Source organism: Aspergillus ambiguus, assembly GCF_047715705.1.
Source record: "Aspergillus ambiguus strain CBS 117.58 unplaced genomic scaffold BDV59scaffold_48, whole genome shotgun sequence".
NCBI lineage: Eukaryota > Fungi > Ascomycota > Eurotiomycetes > Eurotiales > Aspergillaceae > Aspergillus > Aspergillus ambiguus.
Genome location: NW_027395561.1, coordinates 56,837 through 83,433, shown reverse-complemented (window position 1 = coordinate 83,433; position 26,597 = coordinate 56,837). Strand labels below are relative to the sequence as shown.

Genomic DNA, 26,597 nt, shown 5'->3' with positions numbered 1-26,597 from the left:
TACACTCTAGTAACTTAACTATACAGGCCCCCAACTCTACATCAGACTAGTCCGTCCCCCAATCTCCCGTCCCCCTTCACCGTTAGGCATCTCGCCATTCCGCCCAAACACAAACTCGCGGTAGATCGCCTGGAACCGTCTCCGCTCCGCCTCACTGAGCGAGCTGCGCGTGCTGGCCAGCGAGCGCTCCATGTGTTCCCACCGCACAATGATGTCCTCGCGAGGCTCCTCAGTCGCCGCGCCGTTGGGGGCTGGCGGGTGATTAGCCGTGGTGCTGCTGTTACCCTGCTCCATCTGACGCTGGCGTCGCCGGGCACTCTTAATCGCATCCAGCTTGGAGGCGACAACGGCCGGTGCCGGCATCGACACCGACCCGTTCGCCGCTTCCGTCGAGTAGAGGAACTGGATGAACGACTTGCTGCTGGTGCTCGTTGCCGGCTTGCTGCTCTTGGCCGCCGACTTGTCCGTCGAACGGTCGCCGAGCGCATCGTGAACGGCTTCCAGATGCGCGTTGTAGACCACCGCCTGAAGGTCGGCGCCGGAGAAGCCCTCGGTCTTCGCGGCGACCTCGTCCAATCGAGCCGCCACCTCATCGCTCATCTTCAGCTTCTTGCTCACCGCCTGGATGATGTCCACTCGGTCGGCGTGATTGGGCATGTCGCAGAGCAGGGACTTGTCCAGACGACCGGGCCGCAGCAATGCCGGATCGATCAGGTCCGGCCGGGACGTCGCCGCCAGGACATACACCCCGGACAGCCCCTCGGCACCGTCCATCTGCGTCAGAAGCTGATTGACCACCCGATCCGTCACACCCGTAGAGTCGTGGCCACGCTTGGGCGCGATACTGTCGAATTCATCGAAGAACAGAATGCAGGGCCGGGCCGCCTGTGCTCTTTCGAACAGGTCCCGAACACTCTTTTCACTGGCACCGATATACTTGTTCAAGATCTCCGGGCCCTTGACGCTGATGAAGTTCAACCCGCACTCGCCGGCCACCGCACTCGCCAAGAGGGTCTTTCCACAACCGGGGAACCCGTAGAGTAGCAAACCCGATCGCAGCCGCAGCGGGCATTGCGCAAAGATCGGGGCGTATTTGGTGGGGTATTGAAGCGTCTCCAGGAGCATCTGGCGAGTTTCTTGCAGTCCACCAATCGCAGAGAACGTTGTCGTAGACGAGGTGAGAGTGACGTTGCGAAGCGACGCCGGCGTGAAGCCTTTGATCGCGTTCTCAAAGTCCTCTGACCCCAGCGTGATCGCTTTCGAGTCGGCCGTGGGGTCTTGGACAGAGCGGATGAGAGCCTCGTTTCGAGCACGGGAGACGTACAAGACAAGATCCCCGGGCATGTATCCATCGGTTTTGCCGGCCAGCTCGAGGAAATCCACATCCCGCCCGAGGACGAACCCATCGGCGCCGGCAGAGTTCGGACGGCTTCCCGGGTTGGAGGGATCCAGCCAGGAGTCCTGAGTGGACGAACTCTCCTGTCGCGCATGACCATTCATCGTGAGACTGGCACCTCTATCCTGGCTGGTCAGCTGCTCGAGAACCTTCCGTCGTCCCTCCTTATCGGGGGCCCTTAGGTGGATGATCTCGCGCGCGACGTGGCCTCCCACGATGACATTGTTCAATGATTCTTTGGACTGCGCCGTTGCCAGAAGCACAACCGATGAGTTCATGGAGCAGTACTCCCGCACCATAGAGCAGATCACCTCGCTGTTCTGGCGGCTCCGACCATTGTCGCCTCCAACCTGGAGTTCAGTCTCCACTGGGCATAGTTTGTCGAGATCGTCCAGGATGACAAGAGACTGCCCGCCAAGACGTGCACACCAGGAGGCTGACATGAACAGACGGTTAAGGGTTTCCTTGATATTAGAAATCCGCGTCTCGTCCGTGACAAGCTTCCGGCAGGAGAAGTACTTCACGTTGAACAGGTGCTCCTTTCTCAAACGGTGAGCCAGTAGATGCGTGAGAACCGTCTTTCCTGATCCGAGTCCGCCAGTCAACAAGACAGACGAGGACTTGGTAAGATTATCTAGGGACTGGGAGATCGTCTGATCAATGCCGACTAACTCAGGCACGGTGGGTGGGATGGGATCATCTGTAGGTAGGGCAGACGAACCCTGCTCCGTGGGCTTGGGAATTTCAGATTGCACGTCCAGTGACAGCTTCGTGTCCGAACCAAGCACCCAGCCAAGAGCCTGCTTGGATGTATCGGAGCCGCTCTTCAACGGAGGGTCAAACCGAATGATGGCCCCATCAAACGCAGATACCGTTTGGTGTTCCGCCCTCGGGAGGATCATGCCATCTGTCAGGGGTCCTGACAGTAGGCCCTTCTCCGGTTCACCATAGATAACCTTCAACCGTTCGGCTAACGCGTCCTTTGCTGCCACTGTGTCCGCGCCAAATTTCAGACCGTCCTTCCTCTTGCTCGCATCGGTCATGAAAGGATAGACTTTGAGAGCCTTTACGGCAGAGCGTTGCAACGGTGGGGGAGCGGCCTCAACGCGCACAATACCGCCTACCATGCTCTCAGCACCTAGGGCAGAGCACAGCAAGGAAGACATTGCGATATGTTGAGGATCCGTAGAGTCGATCCAGGGGTAGATCTTGGCCACCAGTTTAGATGTGGGAGCGCCCGCATCATGCGACTTTTGTTGTTCGGCCTGGTTTACTTGCTGCTGAGGGTCAGGAGGCGGCTTTAGACCAGAGGGCTGGACAACTGTGATGCACGCCCAGCTGGCTCCGCGAAGTTCATTTGTTGCAAGCATATCCGGGTCAATCCACACACGGAAGCCATCGTTGCTGTCATCATCCGACTCGCCATCAAAGTACTGTTCGGACCATTGCCGATCGATTCCTCTGAAGTACAAAGAGCCTCGGCTCGTTGAGTCCGAGCGGCTCTTACGCCCCGTGCTACCACTGCTTCTTCCTCCCGTACTTCTCCGACTACTACCGGTGACGCTTCGACTATCGCCGCGGGTACCTCTAGTAGTCTTGGATCGCACTTTGGGTGCCACAATAACTTCGGCGTCGGGGGCTATTTTTGCAAATGCGGCGGTATTTGGCGGAGCAGGTGTGAGCGACGTAACTACAATATTGGCAGTTGACGTCGGTGAGAGATGTAAGGCAAGAGGATGTACATGATCCGGCTGTGTTGTGTTGTAGGATGGGTTCGGCAAGGCCCGAATCTGCGACAGCAAGTTGAGCTCCAGGAACGTAGCATGCAGCTCGATGACTGTATACGAGGTCAGCTGACAGGGTACGGGGGCAGGTGAGAAGTGGACGCCATACTCTCCCAGTCTTCCGGGGTCAGAGGCTCAATGTTGATAGTATGAGCAACAGGGGGATCCAGATGAATGAATATCCCCACCTGTCCGGCATTAGAGACCCCATGTAATCGGTCACTCCGGGAATACACTTACCCTCTGGCCTTCGGAAAGCCCCAACACACGACCGAAAGTCGTATCCAGCTCAACGGTAGAAACATCCTGCTCTCGTGCCGAAGAACCACTGCTTATACCATCCCTCCCAACAACGGGGGCGAGCTTCCGCTTACTCGGCATCCCTGTCCATCCCAGATAGCAGGAACGTTGTGCGGAATTGCCGTTGGCCCTCCCCGCCGTGGGGGAGTATTGTAGCTCGACAATGACATTCTGCGCAGTCTACCGGGTGTCAGCAACCCAAGCCCGTCTGCATGTGCGGGGAGCGGAGTAGGCGGAATCAGGCCAAAGGGTTTCGCATACCGTGTTGGCATTGACCAGCAGTGCGACGAGCGACGGCGGGAGGTTGACCAAACAATTCTTCAGGGGAACGAGAGAGACCTCAGCCGTAGTGGAAGGCTTTTTGGGCGCCATTATGAGGCGCTCGCGAGAACCAAAGCACGAGCTACCGGTAGAGCGACGACGGGAAGGATATGCAGAGAGCTGAGTTGGAGAAGGAGGGGAAGAGACGGGAGATTGGATACTTCTCTTCCTCCCCGGACTTGGGTGCGACTCCGCAAATCAAGTGCCCGCCCGCCCAGCGCCGTTCGCCGAGCCGGAGAGCTGCTTCGGGCCGAGACTTAATCCGTTCCGGTCCACGTGCTGTACCGCTAGTCCCTGTCTGGACTAGCGCCATTCCGGGAATGGGCGACGCGTGCCTTTCGCGTCGCGACGTGTTTTTTGCTGGCGGCTGAACAACCACAACCAAGTTGGAACTTCCATCCCGCAAAACCTCCAATTCTTCCTCCTCCCCTCCTCCACTCAGTCGCCAATCTCCTCCCCCCTCCCCCCGCTGGTCGACTGTCCCTCCACCATCGTCGCATCATGGCTCTCCTTCAGTATCCCGCGCCCGTCAATTATTCGGAGCAATTGGATGCCTTCAAGGACTTCTTGACGCACTTTAAGAGTTTTGAGTCCGCCTCCGCCGCCACTGCCACCGAGGCCATCGAGGATCTACACATCGATGGAGAGCGCACCAGCGACGAATATGATTTCATGGACGATGTTGAAGACGAGACTGGAGTTACCCGGGAACGCTCCGGTCGCAGAAACCGGGAACCAAAGCTCAAATACATGCAGGTGCTGCAGGATGTCGCGGACCGAGAACGGAACAACATTCTCATTGAGTTAGACGACTTGGCCACGGTACCACGCCCTTTCCTTCATCCTGACCAATGCGGATACTGATGGCTGACGGGGTCCTTGCAGTATGAGAGGTCCCTTCCGGAGGATGTAGACCTGAAACTCGTCGATTCCGTGCAGAGAAACACGAAACGTTACATCGATGTCTTCTCACAGGCCGTTGATGCTGTTATGCCCAAGGAGACCAAAGAGCTTACGTGGGGAGCCCCCGACTCTCCCTGAAACCCACCAAGCTAACACATCTTAGTTTCAAAGATGATGTCCTCGATGTTATCATGTCCCAACGTGAAAAGCGAAACGAAGCCATGAACATGGCTATGGAGGCTGACGCAGATGCCGTTCAAGCCCCTTCGATATTCCCTCCGGAGTTGACCCGTCGTTATACTTTGAACTTCAAGCCTCTTACCCCCTCCGGCTCCAGCAGTGAGCGCGAGTCCAAAGCTCTGGCGGTTCGCAATGTCCGCGGAGAATATCTCGGAAGTCTCATTACCGTTCGTGGTATCACCACCCGTGTCTCCGATGTCAAGCCGGCCGTTCAGATCAATGCCTATACTTGCGATCGCTGTGGAAGCGAAATGTTCCAGCCAGTGACTACCAAGCAGTATCTGCCTATGACCGAGTGTCAGTCGCAAGAATGTAAAGAAAATGGTTCCAAGGGTCAGCTGTTCTTGTCGACCCGTGCTTCCAAGTTCGTCCCCTTCCAGGAGGTTAAGATCCAGGAAATGGCAGACCAGGTCCCTGTCGGTCATATTCCCCGAACTTTAACCGTTCACTGTCATGGTGCTCTTACGCGACAACTGAACCCTGGTGACGTTGTTGACATTGCCGGCATCTTCCTTCCTACTCCCTACACTGGTTTCAGAGCCATCCGCGCTGGCTTGCTCACCGACACCTACCTGGAGGCTCAGCATATCACGCAACATAAGAAGTCCTATAACGACACGGCAATGGACAGCCGCACTCTGCGCAAAATCGAACAGTACCAGAAGTCCGGGAACATGTATGAGTACCTTTCCCGCTCCATTGCTCCCGAGATCTACGGCCACTTGGATGTTAAAAAGGCTCTGCTGCTCCTCCTGATCGGAGGTGTTACGAAGGAGATGGGCGACGGCATGCACATTCGTGGTGACATCAACATCTGCTTGATGGGTGATCCTGGTGTTGCTAAATCGCAGTTGCTGAAGTACATCACCAAGGTTGCTCCTCGAGGCGTCTACACGACCGGTCGTGGAAGCAGTGGGGTTGGTCTCACTGCCGCTGTCATGAGAGACCCTGTTACCGATGAAATGGTCCTGGAGGGAGGTGCTTTGGTCCTTGCGGATAATGGTATCTGCTGTATTGATGAATTCGACAAGATGGATGATTCGGACCGCACGGCGATTCACGAAGTGATGGAACAGCAGACCATCTCCATCTCGAAGGCCGGAATCACAACCACTCTCAATGCCCGCACGTCGATCTTGGCTGCTGCCAACCCGCTGTATGGCCGGTACAACCCGCGCGTTTCCCCCGTCGAGAACATCAACCTTCCTGCCGCTCTGCTGTCCCGTTTTGATGTGATGTTCCTCATCCTTGATAACCCTTCGCCTGAAGCTGATGAAGAGCTTGCCAACCATGTCACCTATGTTCATATGCACAACAAGCACCCGGAGAATGAGGATGCTGGCATCATGTTCACTCCCCACGAAGTTCGTCAGTACATCGCCAAGGCACGCACCTACCGACCTGTGGTGCCCTCGAAAGTGTCGGATTACATGGTAGGGGCGTATGTGAGAATGAGAAAGGAGCAGAAGCGGGACGAAGCCAAAAAGCAGCAGTTCTCTCATGTGACGCCGCGTACTTTGCTCGGTGTGGTCCGTCTGTCTCAGGCGCTTGCCCGACTCCGCTTCAGCAACGTCGTTGTGACTGAGGACGTTGACGAGGCCCTGCGTCTTATTGAGGTCAGCAAGGCGTCTCTGTCCAACGACGGACAGTCGGGAGCGGACAACACACCCAGCAGCAAGATCTACAGCCTCGTTCGCGCCATGCATGAAAGTGGTGCTGCTGCTATGGGTGACGGCGAGACTGGCACTCTCAGTATGGCGCGAGTCAAGGAGAGACTGATCGCCAAGGGCTTTACTGCGGATCAGATCACCATGGCCATTTCTGAATATGAGAACTTTAACGTAAGTCCTTGCCGGTCTCATATATTTTGCGTTCAGGCTGAGCTAACGTTTTTGTAACAGGTTTGGCAAGTCACTGACGGCGGAAACGGCCTCATGTTCCTGGATATCGGAGATGACGAGATGGACTTCTGAAGGATCTAATATAGTATTGGCTGGCAAGCCCTAATGACAAATTTGGCGTATTTGGCTGGAATGCTGTTTATTTTTGCCTTGGTGCTTCTGATCGATCTTGTTTTTTCATCAAGATATTCGAGATTTGCATGGGAAATGAGTGAATTGGGCTGGTAGATCCGGGACAGGTGTTATGGTGTATGTTATCTATCCTTTAGGTGTCTAGGGTGTATTTCCATGTTCTCCAGCGCTATACTCCGTAGTCTGCTGTGACGACGGATCACGGAATTCGGTATATTTTTCCTGATTGGCACCTACATTACGGTACTAAATGCTGTATAGAGGTCCTAAAAATCTAGTGCAATTTCTTCTACACCTTACGAGGGGCTCCATCTTCATAGTTCATTTATCAAGGCCTTTTAACATCAGACGAATGATCTTCAAGGTCAGGCCCGCTGACTGTCTGGAAAGGCTGCGATGGCTCCTCCTAGGATTGCATGGGGGTTGATCCGTCCAGGATACCGTCTTTTCATCTCCTCCCACAGTTCCTGCCAATTGGAAGTCGACGTGACCGCCTCTTCGAAATCAAGGGTGTATTGGCGAGTTTGTGCAAATTGAAGAGACCATCAACGGTTCCCGCTCGCTTGTGGCCTGCAATAACAGTGTGGTGCTCGAGAGCCTCAATAGTATCGAGGGCTTGTTGCCACTCCTTTCTTTTCTCGGTTGTATTGGCTTCCCCAAAAAACTGGTGGACATCGCCATAGACAGCATCACCAGCCACAACAAGCCTGACACTGGGCACGTGAAGGACCGTACCACACTCGACTGCATGAAAGTGCTTGCCTTCAAGCTCAAAGACGAGCGATGCCATTGCCTTGGCAAGTTCTGGGTTGGGGGTATGTGATCCCCAGGGAACAATTTGCGCCACATCACGTTTCAATAAATCCATCAAGATAAAATAGTAGCTTTCTAGTTCTGACTGGCGGAATTGAGTTCGGTAGTTTTGACTCGCCCTTGTTCTTGAATGATTAGTGATCTCCAAGCAATCACAAAAGCATAACCACAACTTCTACCCGCAGAGGGGCCCGCGGTGCGAAGTATAAATCGCCGCTCACACATTATTTACCTAAGTATGGTGAACAATACAAGTATTTTAGTGGGTTTTGACAGTTAAAATATGGGATGCGCCCTTCCTACTCAGGATTTGGAGAGATATCACTGGGAGAAGAAGGCGTGCATCTCCAGCGCGTCCGCACCCCTCATTTCCAAGGGTAGGATCCCAGTGCAAGCCGCTGTGATTGTTCCTCGCTTATTGCCTGGTAAGCTATGCTCTTGCCATTCCCGGGACAATCAGGACTAATTTTCGTAACATTGGTAATTAAAGCTGTATGTTTAGGACGGACACAGGGATTTCGCGGCCGCGTCGTGGATAAAGCGCTTCTCTCGGCTGTTTGGACATGATAAACATGTCTGACTTCTCCAGAGTTTCTTTATAGTATAAATCGGCAATTATCACAGAGCGTATATGCTCTAGGTACACGGTGCCGGAAGATCACATACGCGATTCTTTCACAGCCTGGAAATGTCCCATGGCACCCATGATCAACGCTCCGGTGTTATACCGATCGGGATAGAGCTTTGTCATAGCAGCTACAATATCCCTCGGTGTCTTGGGCTTTCCCTCGATCACCCGTCCAAAGTCGCGGATATACTGCTTCGTGTTCTCCAGATGCCACCGACCGAAGACCTCCCCTTCCTGACAATGTCCCGGCACGAGATACAACGGGTCGAGCGCCTCGATCTTCTCGACCGCATGGATCCACGCCGCCCGCTTAGCGGCCGTGTTGCTTTCAAACAGCATCTGATGGACTTGTCCGTACACGACGTCGCCGCATACCGCGAGCCGCAGATCAGGAACCCACAACACCGTCGAGTCGTGGGTGTCAGACTGGCCCACCTCGATGGCCTGGAAGGACCAACGGTTCTGTAGCATGAACTCGTGACTTGGTGGCAGTGGCGTTGCCAGGATGAACGGTCGTGCGATTTGTCCTGGGAACCGCGATTCCCACTGCACCTGGTAGTTTTTCTCCTCAATCTGTTGCTCCATATGCCGGACTGTGCCGGCTGTGGCGACGGGCTTTGCCTCGCAGAACTTTTGCAAGAGGATTGGCAGCCCGAAGAAGTGGTCGCCGTGACCGTGGGTGATATAGATGTATGTGAGCTTTCGATGCGGAGCAATGCGCTCTATGAATGCGATCAGCGCTTCGGTCTGCTGGATTGTGATCGGTGTGTCGACCAGGACTGCCTCCGTGGCCGAGTATATCAGTGTGCAGGAGATGGGGGACCAGAGGCCCCCGCCGCTGCCTTTTCCAGGGTTTTTGAATGGGACTGGAGGGGCGATGTATACGGCTGAGCGCAGTTCAGACATGGTAGGTGAGTGGATTGACTTGCTTGATGGGGCTTATGGTGGTTGTGGCGGTTCCAAGGCTGTCTAGCTGCATGCGTCTCTGGAAGAGACCCGTATATTGCATACGATACTGACTGGAATTCTCGCACTAACCCTACTTTGATGACGGGTGCTGGTATTTATGTAGTGAGTGTCGGAGATGTTGAGTAAACAGACACCTCGGTGGAAATTAGCGGGTGATTGTCTCCATGATATGGGCGTAATAATCATTTCCACGAAGAGTGAGGGGAAAAAGGAGGTCATTGTCATGGAGGCTGGTCTGACCGAGGAAAGGAAGTGATCAGTAATCATCCTGATATTACGATTAGTTATTGTCTTGGGAGATCGAGTGAACATATTATGTTGATGAATGACATCAGCCACGTCTTAGACATCAATTGCAGCATGGTACACGCTCCCCAGAAACGCTCTCACCATGAAACTGATATTCCTAGACAATACAGCAATTTCACGCAAAGACAGTGTCCAACGAACTGGAGGCGTTGATTGCGTAATCTCCACCGAGGTGTCTGTTTACTCAACATCTCCGACACTCACCTTTTTGTCAGCTTAGGTAGCATTAAGTAATGTAGATCTCAAGCTACATAAAAATCGCCGGAAAGAACTGATCTTGATTCTAACTGCCAAACATATGTTTCCATACACTCTACAAAATGAACCCCCTCGCATTGGTCACTGGAGCGACAGGCTTCATTGGCTGCCTCGTCGAGTGATCACTACCTAGTGTGCTGTGATGGTAAGAGTGAGCGGTGAGCTCTCCAGCGTGCGTATCCATCTTCTCGGGGTTCTCGACATCTCTAGCTGCTGCCGTAATGGGTGACATTCTCCATGTCATTTCTTTGTCTTGACACTGAATGACACGACAGAAGTATCAGGCTCTTCGTAATGAATTGCTACGGCCTATGAAAATGGCGAAAGCGGAGAATCTGGAGTACATTTGAACAAAATCTATATCTTCGTCTTTTCAGTATTTTATATAATTTTACGTTAAGAATAACTTCTTCATTTACTCTCTTCCTAATGGTAACTATCAATCCATTCAGAAACAGGCGCCCCTACCACAGCCCATCTACATATCAGAGCCAACTCAATATACCAGGCGTACAGCGTCATCCCAAGCCTGGAAAGACCAGATGCTTCTCAGATGGCACAGTTCTTTTGGATAGGGACTTCAGCGCAGAGCTGAGGACTAGCACCATAGGGGTTGTCACAAAGGGTGTCGCAGACGGTGTTCTCGGGGGTGAAGACCAGGAACTGGTAGCCCGGGACATTAAGGCGGAACTGCTTGCTCCAATCCTTGTTGTTCTGGGAGGCCTTGTAGCCGGCGCGGCAGGCGCAGTGGAATCGGCTACCAGTGTTGATACACGAAGTGGTGATGTCGCAGTTGTTCTCGCCAGAGAGCGGGTTGCAGGTGCCGCAGACAGGCTGGACAGGGTTTGCGAGGACCGCCGAGGAGGTGGCCAGAAGGAGGGAGGTAATCACAGCGAAAGTGGACTTCATTGCGGCGGTTGTCTTCTTGAGATAGATGAAAACGAGTGTGGAAGTTTTGTTAGAACTTGTTTTGGGTTTGCTTGTTTGCTCTCTTGCTTGCTTGATACCTCTCATCGATGACTAGGCTATTTGCTCCTTATATACCTTTCAAGTCCATCTTGTACTTCTATTCTTGGATATTTGGCGGTGGCAGATGAGGCCTGTTTGCTATACATCATCCCAAGCCACTGTCAGGCCGCTGAGACATGACGGTAGTGGCATGGGCTGTCATGAGATGTGGAACCTAAGAACAGGTGAAACAAGTGTATGTGTCACTGAAGCCATGTGGAGAGCAGAGTCTAGGTCACTTCTTCGTTTCCGTGAGCAGGGGTTGATTGGATGATGTCGAATACGAGATCTGGAACAAGACGAGTAGCGGATATGACGGTGGCCGAGCTGTCGGACGAGGCTGTATATTGGTCAATATCTAGCCGAATCGCGGGGATAGTGCATTTCTCCGACGTCGATTCCTTGCTTAGTTTTGCTTTCTCTATTCCCCAGATCCAGTCTTCCGGTTGCCTTGCGTTCGGCAGCGTTCCAGCAGTCGGTGCTTATTGGCTATTATCCGAAGTAAGATGGGCTCGGTACAGGCTGTTGTTTATTGCTCGATTATCTGTTCTAGGTCTCTTTCAATGGCTGGTCGGCGTTCAGGAATGGGTTGTGGTGAGGATATTGGATCATCCGATGCTACATGTTCACTCGAGAACCAGCTGGAACTTGACAAATAGATCATGGCAGTTGGAGAAAAAGCGAATATGTGATGTTGAGATGACTTGTTTGTGTGTTTGTCCAACAGCACTGTCAGTCAGTATTCCATCGGGTACCGAATATGATAGTCGCAAGGCTATATTTAGGCCCGCCTCAGCCACGAGATAATATTTCATACTAATTCAAACCCCTCAAAAGGGTACAAGGTTCATAGCTATGTACGATCCGGAACCATATATCCTTTTTTTAGTCCAGCGAGACACGCTGGAAGTCTAAAGATGCACCTTCGATCCTTCCGGCTCACCGATCAAAGCGAGGAAACTCTCGTGGACCTCCTCAGTGAGATCACTGGCCTGCATGCTCCTCCCCTTTGCCTTGAAGGCGCGCCGCGAGCACTCCCGGGTGATGGCACTGCCTGCCCAAGCAGCCAGAAGCAAGGTAGTCGACTGCGACATCCGCTTCCCCTCGGTCTCCAGCTCCGCCTGAACCTCCTGCTGACTCTGCGCCTCCTTCGGGTTGTCTTTCTCTCCTGAATCCCACAGCCCGTTGTGGTAGGCCGCTCTCCAGGCAAGCAGGGTACCCAATGATCCCGTGAGGGTATCGCCCTGACCGCCGCTGCGTTTCAGGCCTCCCGTAATTTCAGAGATGATGCTGGTGACACCGTTCGAAATCACATCGTGTGGGCCCTTCTGAATAATGGTCACCCCGCCTAGGGCCTGGGAGAGCTTCTCACACGCCTCGGTTTCGCGGTTCGCTTTGTCCGCTCCGTTTGAGTCAGATGAGATCTGGGCTTGACTCGGAACGTCGATGCCCAGTGCCTTAGCCAGACGGCTGAACTCGTTTACATTTGGCGTGAGGATACATTCCTTATATCCCTTCACTAGGTCCGGGTCTTCGGTCACAAGAAGCAGGCCGTCGGCGTCCAGTACGAACGGTATCGAGCGGGACCGAGCTTCTTTCATAACCTCGTTGACAACCTTGAGCGTCACCCCGTCGCGGCCTAGCCCAGGCCCTATTACAAGAGCGTGTAACCGAGAGAGCATCGCAATTATCGGACCAGCCAGCGCCGGGGCATCAATGGAGTCTGGGTTTTGTACGGTGTCACTGCTCGGTAGTAACGGGTGGACCATCAGGTTTGGCGAATATGATTTGATTACCTACTGACAGTTAGCCGAGGTCCTTGGTAATAGATGTCGCTTTGGACGCGTACGGGTGACGCCGAGCGTTCACAGATAACATGACTCTTGTTTGGTTAGTCTGAAGGTATTCAAAAACGGAGGTGCTTTACCATATCACATCCTACCCCTGTTAGTCAATTATATCTGCGTGCTTATAAGTTGGACACATACCAAGCTTAGCAGAGGCCATAGAAGAGAAGTACGGAGCACCTGTATAGCTTTCCGGGTCTCAGTTCCGCACACGCGTACCAGTATCAATAGATAGAATCGAAACGTACTCTGCGCAGCCTCCAATAACAGCAACACGTCCATGTTGTCCTGGAAAACGATCAATTGGTACAGTTCGCGAGACTCTTGCCGTATTGTGAGGCTCACCTTTGTGGAATTTCTCCAACAGTGGAGGGACAATCTTGCGGACCTTGTTGAACAAGGTCCTCGAAGAAGTGGTAAGGTGATGGGCCTCCATGTTCATCTACTCTGTCAGCAGAATGAGACGTTGGGGGATGGGAGAAGCCAGGACGAAGAAGATGATGGGAAGAAGACGGGGAATCTTGTCAATGAAGAACGGGTGATGTCACCGCCCGCCTATCATCCGGCGGGGCTCCAATTGCGCAGATCTACTCCGACTGCCTCCACGGCTACCAGAGATATTACCATAATCGCTACACCATCGCTTGTCATCTTGACTTGGTGAATTACTGTATACAGGACAATTGCGGCACCAATTATAAACAAGGAAACGAAACCAGATTGTATCTATCGACACCGTGACGCTTGCTGATGCTAAAAATACCGTAACCAAACAACCAACAAAGGGGAAAGATAATATGCACCCTCGGGGTATCCCTCGCCGATGCTCCGTATCCTAGAAATGAAAACACATGCTGTATAATGTATGGATCCACCAGAGGGGGAACTGATCTCGACGCCCTTCGTCCTCAGAGATCGCAACTTAGTACCGTTTAGAGGCGAGGGAAGCAAGCTTCTTGCGGCGCTCTTCCTTCTCGCGCTTGGCCGCAAGCTCCGCACGCCATTCTTCTTCGTCCTCTCTCCGGGCAGCGGCCAAAGCTGCCGCTTCTTCTTCCTCCACGTCGTTGAATCCTCCCTCCATGTCGGAAGAGGCGTCTGAATACTGGTCGTCATAGTCGTCCACAAGATCACCCTCGTCTTCTTCATCCGTCCCGAGATACTCATCCAGTCTGGATCTTCTGCTTGCTCCAGGACGATCCTTCCGACTCTTCGGGTCACGACGGGCGGGCAACCCAGCTGTTCCGCGGTATTCAGGGACCGCAGGGGAGGTCGTCGGGCGTGCGGTTCCTTTATAAGAGGGCTCTTCATGCTCCCGCTTCGTGGCAGGCTTTCCATCACCTGGTCTCGCCCCAGGTTTCTTTGAAGAACGCGACTCCTTCTCCTTCGCCTTGGCTTCCATCTCCCGTTTCTTGCGCTCCATCCTACTGAGTTTCTCCTTAGGGGCCGCTTGGTGTTTGAACATGCCGACCTGAGTCGGCGCTTTTTGCTGCAACGCCTGTGCCTTCATCATGAGATCCGCATAGGACCCTTTCGGTGGGGGCTTCGATGGCGCTGGAGCAGCAGCCTTCTGGGATGTCGGCGTGGTGCTGGACGTTCTGGATTTCGGGGCAGGAGTGGTACTTGTAGGACGAGGCCTGGGTGGAGCAGAGGAGGAGACGGGTTTGGAGGGAGCTGCTTTGCGGGGTACTTGGGTGTCGGGCTTCTGAGGTCGCTGCAGCGGCTCCTCCGCCTTGCGTTTCATGCCCGTAGCGACAGGCTTCCGTTCGGGAGGGACATCCCTTGGTGTTGAGGATGGCTTGCGGACTTCCGCCTTGGCAGTTGCAGATGTAACCGGAGGTGAGACAGGGGAGGAAACGGGCGGGATCCGAGCTGGCTTGCCCGTCTCGATAGACGAGAGGACTGAGTCAAGGAACTAGCCGCCTGTCAGTAAAAGCAGTCATTCCAGGGACATATAGATACCTACACTCATGATGAATGTGGGAGATGAGGGTAAGATGTGGGTGGGGGCTGCAAAAGATGATATATGATAAGAGCAGCTTCACCGGCGGTGGTTAGTATGACGGGGTAACTTCATGACTTCGTTACGGGAAGATGGATCCTCAGACGCCGGGTGAGAAGTCTCCCGGCACGGCTTAATCCGAGTAAACACCAGGATCAAAGGGGACGACGAGCGAACAGCGACGCGGAGGGATGCTGGACGGAGATAAAGAAGTTGAGTCGCCATCCTGTCTTCTTCTAGAAGCAACCAGTCACGTGCAGGGACCGTTCGCCGCGGAGCTGACTAAGACCAGTTGCGCCACAGGTCACGACTCGCTTAGACGGGCGGGTGCACGGCCACATGCTCGCCAGCCACAACGCACTTTTTCTCATGAATTTGGCGATCCTTCTCCGACTTCCCTTTCCACATCGCTAAATTCCTCTCAGAACTCGACGTCTCAGTCTCCGCCCAACTTGCGGTTAAATCGATTGATTCTCGTGTTCGATACTCTAAACTACTCGGTAGGTGCATTGAGCCTGTTGCCAATTCTGACCGTGTCGTTGCCATCGCCAGCGACGTCCAGTACTCGTTACTGACAAAATATTGTTTGCGCCGCTGCAGATTCAAAATGAAGTACCTCGCTGCTTTCCTCCTCCTCGGCCTTGCCGGCAACGCCTCCCCCTCCGCTGAGGACATCAAGGGAGTCCTCTCTTCCGTCGGTATTGACGCTGACGAGGAGCGTCTCGGCCAGCTCCTGAAGGAGCTCGAGGGCAAGGACGTCCAGGAGGTTAGTGATTCCCCAGACGCCGGAGAAGAATGTCGTGAGGAACCGCGTACTAACAATGAAATAGCTCATCGCTGAGGGCACTGAGAAGCTTGCCTCCGTTCCCTCTGGTGGCGCTGCTGCTGCTGGCGCTGCTCCTGCCGCCGCTGCCGGTGGTGAGGCTGCCCCCGCCGCTGAGGAGAAGAAGGAGGAGGCTGAAGAGTCCGACGAGGACATGGGCTTCGGTCTTTTCGACTAAACAGTTTCACTCCGTCGCGCTGGGTGCAAACTATGATTACTTGTGGGGGTACAAGAATCTGGCACTTTTGTTCAGTATTGGGAGGGAAATTCCCCGGATTGCGGGTCTTCTGATGCCGTTACGAGTGATGCATAAGTGAGCTGAAAAGCTTTAGCCAATACAGATCTTCTCCGCAAGTACAGTTTTGGTGTTTTCGTAGTGGTGTGCGGACTGCACATAGTATCAGACGGAGTATTCCGTACCTATTAACGGGCATAAGCATACCTAATACACTGCTGTACGGAGTGCGCAAATAAGAAGGACTACAATGAACATTATGCTGCTGTATAAGAGTAGAGAGTAGTAACTACTGAGGTAACTAGGTTAGTTTAGGGCTTGCTGACTAAGCACCCAAAAGAGCTAGCTAGGGCTGGGAACCCTAAGCCCGGTCGCTTAGACGAGGGCTGCAGCCCACCTCCTCCCCATGGAAGCGCTGGAAGCACAAGACTAGCCCGACGAACGTTCATCAGCGACACGACACGACAACCCACCGTCCCTTCGCTTTTCGAGTCTCGTTCGGAAAGCGACCTAGAGAGGAACATCTGCAAAAATGGCTGACAGCGAATACGTGAGTTCTTATTGATTTTTATTTCCCTTCGACTCGTGGGTGTACGCTAACATCGATGTCCCCAGAACGCCGAGGAGGCTGCCGGTACGTTGACCTGAATCACCCACATCCCTATCCTCGCCTATCCTGTGGCGCAAAGAACGATGAGAAGATGGATATAAATCGTGGGGTTTTCATGCGGAAGGACACTGCATCTGGGATGATGCGTGGAAGGGAGAGGATCGAAGGGATTTCATCTGCACTTTGCGCCACATATCGATCGAATCACATCAAAAGAAAGAATCGGAATCACTGACAACGCTATCGCCGAACAGAGCTCAAGAAGAGAAGACAGTTCCGCAAGTTTACCTACCGCGGTATCGACCTCGACCAGTATGTGCTACCGAATTCTGTCCGCCCGTGTCCACGCCAGGCGGCCTGACTCCGACCGAGCGATGCCATCGAATCAACTCCCCTCGACTATCTCTCGCGCTGGAGTCAGGACACCGGGTGGACAACGACCTATGGCATATAGAATGAAGGTCTGACTTGATTGCTCCTACTACAGGCTCCTCGACCTCTCCTCCGAACAGCTCCGTGATGTCGTGCACGCCCGCGCTCGCCGTCGGTTCAACCGTGGCCTCAAGCGCAAGCCCATGGGCCTGATCAAGAAGCTCCGCAAGGCCAAGCAGGAGGCCAAGCCCAACGAGAAGCCCGACCTCGTCAAGACTCACCTCCGTGACATGATCGTTGTTCCCGAGATGATCGGCAGCGTCATCGGTATCTACTCCGGCAAGGAGTTCAACCAGATCGAAGTCAAGCCCGAGATGGTTGGCCACTACCTTGGAGAGTTCTCCATCTCCTAGTATGTGTCGAGCAGCCCCAATCGACGGAAAACCCCCATCACTAACAGCCCTCCAGCAAGCCCGTCAAGCACGGTCGTCCCGGTATCGGTGCCACCCACTCTTCCCGTTTCATTCCCCTCAAGTAAAGAAGAAAAGCTTTTTTTTGGAGGGTTGCGTGGAGGATCTGGGCGTCGGGAGAAAACAATTCAAAAAAATTCGATGGATACCATTTGTGCAATTTGGGTTCATCGGCTTGTATGTCAAGTGCGGGTCAGCTTTTGCATCTCAATATAAAGGTCTTGTCGTGTGAACGCGAAATGAACGAGCCCCTATAGCTTCCGATGACGATGAGATCTCCTGTCCTTGATCTGACCGGTCAAGGCAAGACTACCTGATCCTTGATTGTACTAGGAGGGTGTCTAATTAACGAAGTTTCGATTTTCACTCCGTTCGTAAAAGTCTTCCCTATATCATCACCGTAGAACGATCCACCGTACATCAGTGTCCCTTCTCCAGCGCCGCACTCACTAACCCGTCCACCTTCCCCCATTCCCTCCTAATCGCATCTCCCATCGTCCTCGGATCCAACCCACCGGCAACGAATTCACGATGCACCTCCCCAAACGCCTCCCTGACCATACGTTTGAAGCCCGGCACCGCACAGCTCTCCGCCTCGCGATCAACCAACCCACTTAACACCGACCAAATAAGCAGACCAAAGTCCAGCTCGAACGACTCGACTTCGAGTCCACCCGCCACCAGCTCCCCACCCTCCACACCCTGCGACAGATGGATCGCCAACCGGGCAAGCGTCCACGCATGAAGCTGCCGAATGGGATGCGCTCGCCGCGGATACACGACCGGGTCGACCCGCACGACACGGACGGCCGCCTGCACGAACGCCGTCTTGAACCTCCTCGCCGCTAGCAGTGACGCGACGAGCTCATCACGCAACGACACTAGCGGCTGTTTCTCGACCGGCCACGAGGTAGAGTTGCTCTCGCGCAGCGTGCGCATCGCCGACCCCAACGCCTCCACCGATTCCGCCGGGTCGACGCCCGCCGCCGTGGCCACCTCCATGAGCGTGTACGCCGTCTGCTGTGCCTGGTCGACGGCTGGCGAGACGAGCTGCTCCTGGTGGGCGGTGCATGCGGTACACCGACAGTCGAAGAAGTACCGCTCGCGGAGCTCTTTCTGTCGGCGGGGGACGGGGTTCGTCGCGTCGACGTAGGAGATGAAGATCTGCTCGTCGGGCTGGATGGGGCGGATGGCTTTGGCGAAGAGCTCGTCGCCGTCGAAGCCGATGACGGTGTTGTAGTCACAGCTGTGGTTGATTAGTGCTGCGTACGGGTGTAGGTAGAGGCCGGTGCGATCGTAGAGGGCGGTGGTCATATTGAAGGAGTTGACGTCGAGCTGGGGAGGTGTCAGGCTCATGGGTTTAGATGTAACGGGCCGATGGGGTGTGCAAACCTTCGCCCCAATGGCAGAGATCATGTCTTCGGACATGTCGGCCCGCGAGTACGCCTTCACAGCTTTCGCTGAGAGGGTAATGCGTTCCCATTGCGGTCCGTTCTCGTGGCGGATGTCTTGCTCGTGCGTCTCCAGTTGCGCAAAGAGGTCCAGCTCTTCGGGCGTGTACTTGTGTCTAGCGCTGCGTTGGACGATCCGCAGGACGGCTCGCGCATTGACAGGGAGCACACGCGGTTGGAGTTTGGAAAAGATAGAGCATTCAAGGGAGTGTCCGGCTTTCCAGTCCTTGGACTGGCAGGTCTGGGGGTTGGTTAGCTGTGGTGTGTTAAGCGACGGGGTTCGCTGCGCCCACTTTGTCACAATATCGGACAACCTGACATCCTGTACAGGCTTTTGTCTCGGTTTCATTCTCCAGTTGTCGTTTGCCAAAGCACCCAGAGCATGTGTCTGTCAGTCTCTGGGTCTCTAGTACAGCCACGAATGGGCTCGGGATATGCAAGACATCCTCCCCTGTGTTGATTCTTTGAGTGGCGAAGAGACCATTTCCTAGGCCGTCCGAAGCCTGGTCTGGTTTTGTCTTAGTAGAAATGGTAGAGTGAGGAGTTTGTATGGACATTGGGTCACTGGTTTCCGAAGTTGGACTTCTTTCGAAGCTCAATTAAGATATATCACGGCGATTGTCATCCAGGCACAGAGATGGTATAGGCAACGTGAAAAGAACTATTAAAACCAAGTCTATACAACCTTTCACGTATCGTGATAGATCTGAACGACTTAAGTACGTATGTTGGCTGTGGAGGAGAAGGAGTATAGTCGGATGTAGAATCAATTTCATCCACCCACGATGTTGGTATGACTAAGCAAATAACTACACCTGCACTTTATGGATAGTGTCTATGAGTGCACGTATAAACACTGCATCTATATTATCACTATTTTATAATATATAATAAATAACACCAGACTGCCCGGAATTCAGAGGACCTACACAAAGTTCAATACTAAACGTAAACAGAGCACACAGAACATAACACAATGGGATTCACTGAGACGCTAATAATATACATACAGATATCGAATAACACTATTCTTTTGTCGCTGAAGCGCGCGGCCCGCCTACGGGAACTAAAAGCATGCGATGGGAATAAGTAACAAGCTAGATAGACAGAACAATTAAGTAGAAACACCACAGCGCATGACCATATCTCTCGTGCCGCACATCCGTCCGAGGACAAAGCCCGATTGAATGCCACGGGTTTTCCCAAACCAAAAAAGCTCCAATAAAGAGTCTATATCAACAGGGTGCCTGATCCGCTGCGCCGAACAGGGCACCTTTTCTGTGCCTGGAAAAAAAGGAAAGAAGAACATTCGTAACACCAGATGGTTATATCTATAAACCACTTTTCGCTTTTGTCGCCCAATTCTGTCGTGTACGATGGGCTTAAACAAGCTTACGGCCGGCGAACTGAGACCAACTACGGACCTCAGTGGGGATGCCCTCGGCACGGGGCAGCTTCTCGCTCATGGCCTGGGCGAAGAGAAGAGCGGTCTAGAGAACGGTCAGTATTTCTTGAGGCACGGTCGGGGTGCGTAGAATGTTTGACATACCTTGGTTTCCATGAAGAGAGGAACACCGAAGTCAACAGCGTTACGTCTCATCACGTAGTCCTCATCCAGGAGGGTCTTGCCACGGGTCTTGGCAAGGTTGAAGCAGCCGCGGATGTCGTACTTCTGGAAGACCTCACGAAGGGCACGCTTGTCCTTCTTGGGGAACTCAATCACCTGGACAGAGACGTTGCCGTTGGCGGTCTCCTCAACGTGCTTCTTCACCTCAGGGCTAGCAGCGAAGAACTTGTAGCCTAAGGGGCTGAGGTAGTCGACAATCTGGGGCAGAGAGGTGGTGTTGACATCACCGCCAAGGAGGATACCCTCACCAGGCTCAGGAACACGGAAGTTCATGGTGGACTGGAGGGAAGCCCAGTAGGCCTCAACAACGTCCTTTCCGAAGCAAGCAATCTCACCAGTACTGGCCATCTCGACACCAAGGAAGGGGTCGGCACCGGCCAGACGAGTCCAACTGAACTGAGGCACCTTGGTGGCAAGGTAGTCGCGCTTCTCAGCCATGAGGTCGACAGGCTCGGGGACATCACGTCCAACGAGGGCCTTAGTGGCGACGTCGATGAAGTTGGTGCCCAGAACCTTGGAGGCGAAGGGGAAGGAACGAGAGGCACGGAGGTTGCACTCGATGACCTTCAGCTCGGGAGCAGCGCCCTCCTGGTCGGCCTTGATGATCTGCATGTTGAAGGGACCGGTGATGTTCCAGGCCTTGGCGACCTTCTCGGCGATCTCCTTGACACGACCCATAACGGCCTCGTCCAGGCCAGCCGGGGGAAGGACAAGGGTGGCGTCACCGGAGTGGACACCAGCGGGCTCAACGTGCTCACTAACAGCGTGCAGGATGAGCTTGCCGTTAGAGGCAACAGCGTCAACATCGATCTCCTGGGCACCCTCGATGAACTTGGTGATGACAACAGGGTGGTCGGGAGAGACCGCGCTGGCGTTGAGCAGCTTCTCCTTGAGCTCATCAGCGCTGTAGATGACGTTCATGGCGGCACCAGACAGCACGTAACTGGGACGGACCAGGACGGGGTAGCCAACGGACTCGGCGAAGCGCTCAGCCTCGGCAACGGAGGTAAGCTCCTTCCAAGCGGGCTGGTCAACACCAATGCTATCCAGGATCTGAGAGAACTTGTGACGGTCCTCAGCACGGTCAATGTCCTTGGGGTCGGTACCGAGAACGTGGGCACCACCGGTCTCCTGGAGGCGGAGAGCGATGTTCTGAGGCAGCTGGCCACCGACCGATACAACGACACCACTAGCGCTCTCAAGCTCGTAGATATCCATGACACGCTCGTAGCTGAGTTCTTCGAAGTAGAGCTTGTCGGCAGTATCGAAGTCGGTGGAGTAGGTCTCAGGGTTGTAGTTGATCATCACGGTCTTCTTGCCCATGCCGCGGAGGGAGAGGGTGGCGTTGACGGCACACCAGTCGAACTCGACGGAGCTACCGATACGGTACACACCGCTTCCCAGAATGATAGTTCCGTGGTCATCGAAGGTCACGTCGTGAGAAGTGGCGTTGTAGGTGGTGTACAGGTAGTTGGTGTCGGCAGGGAACTCGGCGGCCAGGGTGTCAATCTTCTTCACCCAGGGGCGGATGCCGAAGCTCTTACGACGAGCGCGGACATCATCCTCGGTAGCGCCGACCAGGAGAGAGATCTGCTTGTCAGAGAAACCAAGCTTCTTGGCCTTGAGCATAGTCTCATGCTGAATACCGAAGAGGCTGCCGATCTCCTTAAGCTCGTTGTGGCAGTTGACGATGTTCTGGAGCTTGTAGAGGAACCACTTGTCGATCTTGGTCAGTTCGTGGACCTTGTCCACAGAGTAGTTCTCGTGGAGCATGGCCTGGCCGACAGCCAACCAACGGCGGTCGGTGGGGTTCTTGAGGACCTCATCCAGGTTGTCAAACTTGTCACCCTGGAAGCCGAGGAAACGGGGGTCAACCTGACGGATAGCCTTCTGGAAGGACTCCTCGAAGGTACGACCGATGGCCATGACTTCACCGACGGACTTCATGGCGCTGCCAATGTCGCGGTTCACGTGCTGGAACTTGCTCAGATCCCAACGAGGGATCTTGGTGACGATGTAATCCAAGCTGGGCTCGAAGTTGGCGGTGGTAGTCTTGGTCACGGCGTTGGGCAGCTCGGGAAGGGTGTGTCCGAGACCGATCTTGGCCGCAGTGTAGGCCAGGGGGTAACCGGTAGCCTTGGAGGCCAGAGCCGAGGAGCGGGAGAGACGGGCGTTAACCTCAATGACACGGTAATCCAGGCCATCAGGCTGCAGGGCGTACTGGACGTTACATTCACCGACGACACCCAGATGGCGGACGATCTTGATGGCAGCGGTACGGAGCATGTGGTACTCCTCGTCGGACAGAGTCTGACTGGGGGCAACGACGATACTGTCACCGGTGTGGATACCGAGGGGATCGAAGTTCTCCATGTTGCAGACGGTGATACAGTTGTTGTCAGCATCACGGACGACCTCATACTCGACCTCCTTCCAGCCGCGGAGAGACTTCTCGACCAGAATCTGGGGAGCGAGAGTCAGGGAGCGAGAGGCCAGGTTCTTGAGTTCCTCCGGGTTGTTGGCGAATCCCGAGCCCAGACCACCCAGCGCGTAGGCGGAACGGACGATGATGGGGTAGCCGACCTCCTCGGCGGCCTTCAATGCCTCATCGACGGTCCCGACAGCAATGGACTCGGCGATGGGAATGTTGATCTCGTTCAGGGCCTTGGCGAACAGATCACGGTCCTCACTGGTCTCAAGGGTGCGGATGCTGGTACCGAGAACTTTGACACCGTAGCGCTCGAAGAGACCCATGCGGTTCATCTGCACACCCAGGTTCAGGGCGGTCTGACCACCGAAGGAGAGGAAAATACCGTCGGGCTGTTCACGCTCAATGACATAGCTGACGTACTCCGGGGTGACGGGGAGGTAGTAGACTTCATCGGCGAGCTTGTGGTCGGTTTGAATGGTGGCAATGTTGGGGTTGATCAGAACGGACTGAACGCCAGCTTCCTTGAGAGCCTTCAGGGCCTGGGAACCTGTAAGGGGGAAGCCCAGCGTTAGCCACGGAGACCACGAGAGGAATCCTTCACGAAACGCCGGTGGAGGTGATTGATTGATATTTTCTTCGCCGTCGTCACATCAGTTGGGGCTGGGCGTGACCTACCGGAATAGTCAAACTCTCCGGCCTGTCCAATGCTCAGACCACCACTACCAATCACCAGGACCTTCTTCACATCGACCAGATTCTGGCCGGGCTTGACGATTCCACTGGCGAGGTAGCTGTCCGCAGTGGGAGGGGCAGCCTCGGAAGCCAGGCGGCGGAGGGCGCTCGAAAAGGAGCGGAGCTGCTGGGGACGCCATGCGGAGGGGGTCTTCTGCTGGAGACGCAGAGCCGACGCCGTCGAGCGGGCAGCAGTGGTCTGAGAGGAGAACGGACGCAGAGCGAAGGCAGAGCGACGAGCCTCGGTCAGACAACGCTGACGCACGAGGGAGGACGTAGCCTGCCCGCAACGAGCGGCGAGAACCATTGCGCGCGGCGCGAGTGCGAAAAAGAGGAGAAGAATCTAAATTCGAAAGAGTCAATTGAATAGATTCAGCGACACACTCTCTCCCTCTCGTTCGATGATCCCTCCTCTGTTCGTGACAGGTCGAAAGGGTTCAACTTTTCGTTGGGGACTAGATTTTTTTTTTCCCTGACGGCCAGTAAATTGGATCCCAAGGAACTTGTCCCGCTTTCCGCCACGCACACACCCAATCAGAAGGGGAGGAGGAGAAGAGCCAGGAAGAGGGCCTCGAAAGAGGATTAGGGGTAGCTGGTCAGCCGGGAAAACGAGGAGAGAGAGAGGGAGGATTGGGAGAGGGGAAAAGGGAGAAGGAGGAGAATGACAGGAACAGGAAGTATAAATTCCAAAGAAGAGCAGTCTTCCTTGGGGCGATGAGTCAATGCAATTCTGGAGAAGAACCAGGAAATCGGGATGTTCGCTATGTGATAAAGAGGTCCGGTCCGGTCGGCCTCACCGCCCGATAACCAGCCAATCACGCTGTTCAATTGCAAGCGGTGAGCCAAACGGGACTCCACCAGGCTGCAGAAAAAAAAAAGATCCACTCGGTTCTTTTCCATTTTGGTGCGCAAGTACGGAGTCCGGAGTAGATGGAGTAGATTAATTATTGGCCGTAAGGCAATATATAGGCAGCTCAGTGAGTACATACGCCGTACTTAGTGGCGTATAAAGTTATCCTGGAGAAACAGCACTCTCAGCAATACGGCATAGTCTGGCCGTTACATAATCCGTCGACATCAAAAATTTTCACTGCCGATCTTGGCGCTAACCCCAAGTAGGACGGAAAGCGCGGGAGCACCGGTCATCGGAGTCTCCACGCCTATCACTCATACCAAGTACGGAGCACAAGTATACGCATACGCCATACGCAGTAGTATCAAGCCGCCTTGAGATGACTCTATCTCGTTCGACACTCATCCCCTGTCAATGCCCACCCGCCCATCAATCCCACTCCATGGTCCTTGTGATCGTCTGCTTCGGACTGGCTTTCCCACTGGGCGTGTGGACCGGGCCTCAGACGCCCAGATGTCGCCCTCCGGCTCATTCCCTGCGTCATCTCGGAGCGCTTCCTCCAAATCTTGATTGATGAGGCGGTAGACCTCTCGTAGCACGTGTTCTGCTTCCTCTGCCGTCTCTCCCCCCTCCGTCGCCTTCTGTTCGACATACTCTCCCTCAGTCGTGCGCGCAGCCTCCGACGCAAACGCCCATGCTTCAGCCAGACGGACGACCTTATCGGGCTCTGTCGGCTCGGTAGGTATCGCATTAGGACGGGACCGGAGGGCACTCGTGGCATGCTGGAAGCGAGGTTGACGAGCGAGCAACGGGTATTCGGGGAGAAGGTGGCTCTCGTCGCTTAGACGATTCAACACGCGAAGCGTCGCAGACTTCTCTTTCGCCAACATACCCGCGAGATAGGACTTTTGTAGCGCCAGTGTTCGTTGACTTTTGGACAGGGGTAGGAGGATCTCGCTCGTAAAGGATAGGACACCCGTTGGGTCCAACGACACCGTCTCGTCCGTTTCGAGCTTCCCCGGTTCGACCGCGCGATCGGGAGACCTGGCGGGTGCCACAGTAATGGGCTGACACGCCCGCGATGCAGCATCCAAAAGACGTTTCCGTGCATCCACGTAGGCAGCATACTGCTCCGCCACCTGTACCTTCTGGTCCTCCAGCAGACGGGCGGATTCCTCGATCTCCTCGGCGGGGACGTCTTGCAGCGGAGGCTCCTCGCCATCGCCCTCACTCACGAGTTTCTCCTCCACCCAATGCACCAGCTCGTCGCGCGTCCGCTGTAGCGCGGCTCCTTTCACCGCGGGGGTGACTTCCTCACCGGCGGGAGCCTGTCGCGCCTTCAACTCGTCTAGTAGTTTCTTCTCGCTCTTCAGCTGAGCTTGTGCGCGGATCACCGCTCTTTCCAGCTTGTGTACCAGCTCCTCGACGCTATTCTCCCGCTTCTCGCCCGCATCACCGTGGACACCGTCCTCCCGGTCGCTCGGCGACACCAGTGGCTCCCCGCGGCTCTCTCTCGTATCGAAATCTTCGACATGCGTAGGATTCCGCGCTTGGATTTCCTGCAGATAATGCTGGAAGACCTGCAGCTTCGCATGGCGGCGTCGATCTCGAAGAAGTCTCAGATAAGCCTGCAGCTCGAGCGAGGACTTCGCCGCGGAGCTGCTCTCCCCACTTCCGGAAGACAGTCGCCCCGCATTGCTCGTTTTCTCGCAGACCGACTGGTAATCTCGCCTGGCGGACAGATTCGCCCGCAACGCCTCCAGGTATTCCTGGCGCAGACCGGTCAGCTCGGGTGGAGGGCGCTTCACGTCGACAACAGCATTGTGGGGTACGCAGAGGGAGAGGTGCGAGGGGATTCGTGGACTGCGGAGGTCGTGGTCTTCGTCCGCGAAGACGATATGTGATCGGAGATAGGTGGTCAGCGCCTGGCGAATGCGAAGCGCGTCTTGAGGCGATTGGGGAATGTCGTCGTGGGTGGCCATGGGGGGCAAGGTACGCTAGGGAGGAAGCAGGCGTGGTGGGAGTGACATCAGCATGCCTGGGATGAAACGGAACGGGGCGAAACTAGGGCGTTGCGGAGACTCCCTGCAATTTCCCCCGGAATTGCTCGTGTCGGTCGTCGTCGTCGTTTCGTTTCGTCTCGTTCTGGAACTGTTTGTTTGGGCGACCGATTAGGTAAAGGTCA

At 54.6% G+C, this 26,597-nt stretch overlaps 11 protein-coding genes across 11 annotated transcripts; 3 read left to right on the top strand and 8 right to left on the bottom strand.

Moving 5' to 3' along the window:
• Position 1: 1 nt before the first annotated feature.
• On the bottom strand, positions 2 to 4,007 carry pex1 (AAA family ATPase peroxin 1). The gene is made up of 4 exons (XM_073691247.1): positions 3,742 to 4,007; positions 3,421 to 3,660; positions 3,290 to 3,368; positions 2 to 3,233 (listed from the first exon to the last, which is right to left on the bottom strand). The coding sequence occupies exons 1-4, from the start codon at positions 3,850 to 3,852 to the stop codon at positions 37 to 39; spliced, it is 3,627 nt and encodes a 1,208-aa protein (XP_073543716.1). The 5' UTR covers positions 3,853 to 4,007; the 3' UTR covers positions 2 to 36.
• Positions 4,008 to 4,179: 172 nt separating this feature from the next.
• Positions 4,180 to 7,147, top strand: BDV59DRAFT_187596 (DNA replication licensing factor MCM7). The gene is made up of 4 exons (XM_073691246.1): positions 4,180 to 4,623; positions 4,687 to 4,817; positions 4,868 to 6,785; positions 6,846 to 7,147. The coding sequence occupies exons 1-4, from the start codon at positions 4,303 to 4,305 to the stop codon at positions 6,915 to 6,917; spliced, it is 2,442 nt and encodes an 813-aa protein (XP_073543715.1). The 5' UTR covers positions 4,180 to 4,302; the 3' UTR covers positions 6,918 to 7,147.
• Positions 7,148 to 8,448: 1,301 nt separating this feature from the next.
• On the bottom strand, positions 8,449 to 9,324 carry BDV59DRAFT_210604 (MBL fold metallo-hydrolase; the record flags this gene model as incomplete). Its single annotated transcript, XM_073695628.1, has 1 exon — positions 8,449 to 9,324. One exon carries the CDS (start codon positions 9,322 to 9,324, stop codon positions 8,449 to 8,451), a length of 876 nt encoding a protein of 291 aa, XP_073543714.1.
• Positions 9,325 to 10,366: 1,042 nt separating this feature from the next.
• Positions 10,367 to 10,947, bottom strand: BDV59DRAFT_187595 (putative adhesin). Its single transcript, XM_073691245.1, has one exon. The coding sequence runs from the start codon at positions 10,861 to 10,863 to the stop codon at positions 10,504 to 10,506; it is 360 nt and encodes a 119-aa protein (XP_073543713.1). The 5' UTR covers positions 10,864 to 10,947; the 3' UTR covers positions 10,367 to 10,503.
• Positions 10,948 to 11,749: 802 nt separating this feature from the next.
• Positions 11,750 to 13,307, bottom strand: BDV59DRAFT_187592 (ATP-dependent (S)-NAD(P)H-hydrate dehydratase). The gene is made up of 6 exons (XM_073691244.1): positions 13,155 to 13,307; positions 13,058 to 13,097; positions 12,951 to 12,997; positions 12,890 to 12,900; positions 12,812 to 12,844; positions 11,750 to 12,758 (listed from the first exon to the last, which is right to left on the bottom strand). The coding sequence occupies exons 1-6, from the start codon at positions 13,249 to 13,251 to the stop codon at positions 11,874 to 11,876; spliced, it is 1,113 nt and encodes a 370-aa protein (XP_073543712.1). The 5' UTR covers positions 13,252 to 13,307; the 3' UTR covers positions 11,750 to 11,873.
• Positions 13,308 to 13,460: 153 nt separating this feature from the next.
• Positions 13,461 to 14,999, bottom strand: BDV59DRAFT_187589 (uncharacterized protein). Its single transcript, XM_073691243.1, has 2 exons — positions 14,773 to 14,999; positions 13,461 to 14,721 (listed from the first exon to the last, which is right to left on the bottom strand). The coding sequence occupies exons 1-2, from the start codon at positions 14,776 to 14,778 to the stop codon at positions 13,732 to 13,734; spliced, it is 996 nt and encodes a 331-aa protein (XP_073543711.1). The 5' UTR covers positions 14,779 to 14,999; the 3' UTR covers positions 13,461 to 13,731.
• A 217-nt stretch (positions 15,000 to 15,216) lies between these two features.
• aspf8 (ribosomal protein P2) lies at positions 15,217 to 15,856 on the top strand. The gene is made up of 3 exons (XM_073691242.1): positions 15,217 to 15,308; positions 15,409 to 15,574; positions 15,639 to 15,856. Exons 2-3 carry the CDS (start codon positions 15,416 to 15,418, stop codon positions 15,807 to 15,809), a joined length of 330 nt encoding a protein of 109 aa, XP_073543710.1. The 5' UTR covers positions 15,217 to 15,308; positions 15,409 to 15,415; the 3' UTR covers positions 15,810 to 15,856.
• Positions 15,857 to 16,290: 434 nt separating this feature from the next.
• On the top strand, positions 16,291 to 17,684 carry BDV59DRAFT_187584 (40S ribosomal protein uS19). Its single transcript, XM_073691241.1, has 5 exons — positions 16,291 to 16,416; positions 16,482 to 16,500; positions 16,731 to 16,788; positions 16,964 to 17,260; positions 17,317 to 17,684. The coding sequence occupies exons 1-5, from the start codon at positions 16,399 to 16,401 to the stop codon at positions 17,384 to 17,386; spliced, it is 462 nt and encodes a 153-aa protein (XP_073543709.1). The 5' UTR covers positions 16,291 to 16,398; the 3' UTR covers positions 17,387 to 17,684.
• A 19-nt stretch (positions 17,685 to 17,703) lies between these two features.
• BDV59DRAFT_187581 (S-adenosylmethionine-dependent methyltransferase) lies at positions 17,704 to 19,500 on the bottom strand. Its single transcript, XM_073691240.1, has 3 exons — positions 19,063 to 19,500; positions 18,711 to 19,010; positions 17,704 to 18,653 (listed from the first exon to the last, which is right to left on the bottom strand). Exons 1-3 carry the CDS (start codon positions 19,324 to 19,326, stop codon positions 17,739 to 17,741), a joined length of 1,479 nt encoding a protein of 492 aa, XP_073543708.1. The 5' UTR covers positions 19,327 to 19,500; the 3' UTR covers positions 17,704 to 17,738.
• Positions 19,501 to 19,727: 227 nt separating this feature from the next.
• Positions 19,728 to 24,280, bottom strand: BDV59DRAFT_187579 (carbamoyl-phosphate synthase (glutamine-hydrolyzing) CPA2). Its single transcript, XM_073691239.1, has 3 exons — positions 23,503 to 24,280; positions 20,319 to 23,374; positions 19,728 to 20,259 (listed from the first exon to the last, which is right to left on the bottom strand). The coding sequence occupies exons 1-3, from the start codon at positions 23,864 to 23,866 to the stop codon at positions 20,152 to 20,154; spliced, it is 3,528 nt and encodes a 1,175-aa protein (XP_073543707.1). The 5' UTR covers positions 23,867 to 24,280; the 3' UTR covers positions 19,728 to 20,151.
• A 297-nt stretch (positions 24,281 to 24,577) lies between these two features.
• BDV59DRAFT_187578 (uncharacterized protein) lies at positions 24,578 to 26,538 on the bottom strand. The gene has a single exon (XM_073691238.1). The coding sequence runs from the start codon at positions 26,392 to 26,394 to the stop codon at positions 24,814 to 24,816; it is 1,581 nt and encodes a 526-aa protein (XP_073543706.1). The 5' UTR covers positions 26,395 to 26,538; the 3' UTR covers positions 24,578 to 24,813.
• Positions 26,539 to 26,597: the final 59 nt, after the last annotated feature.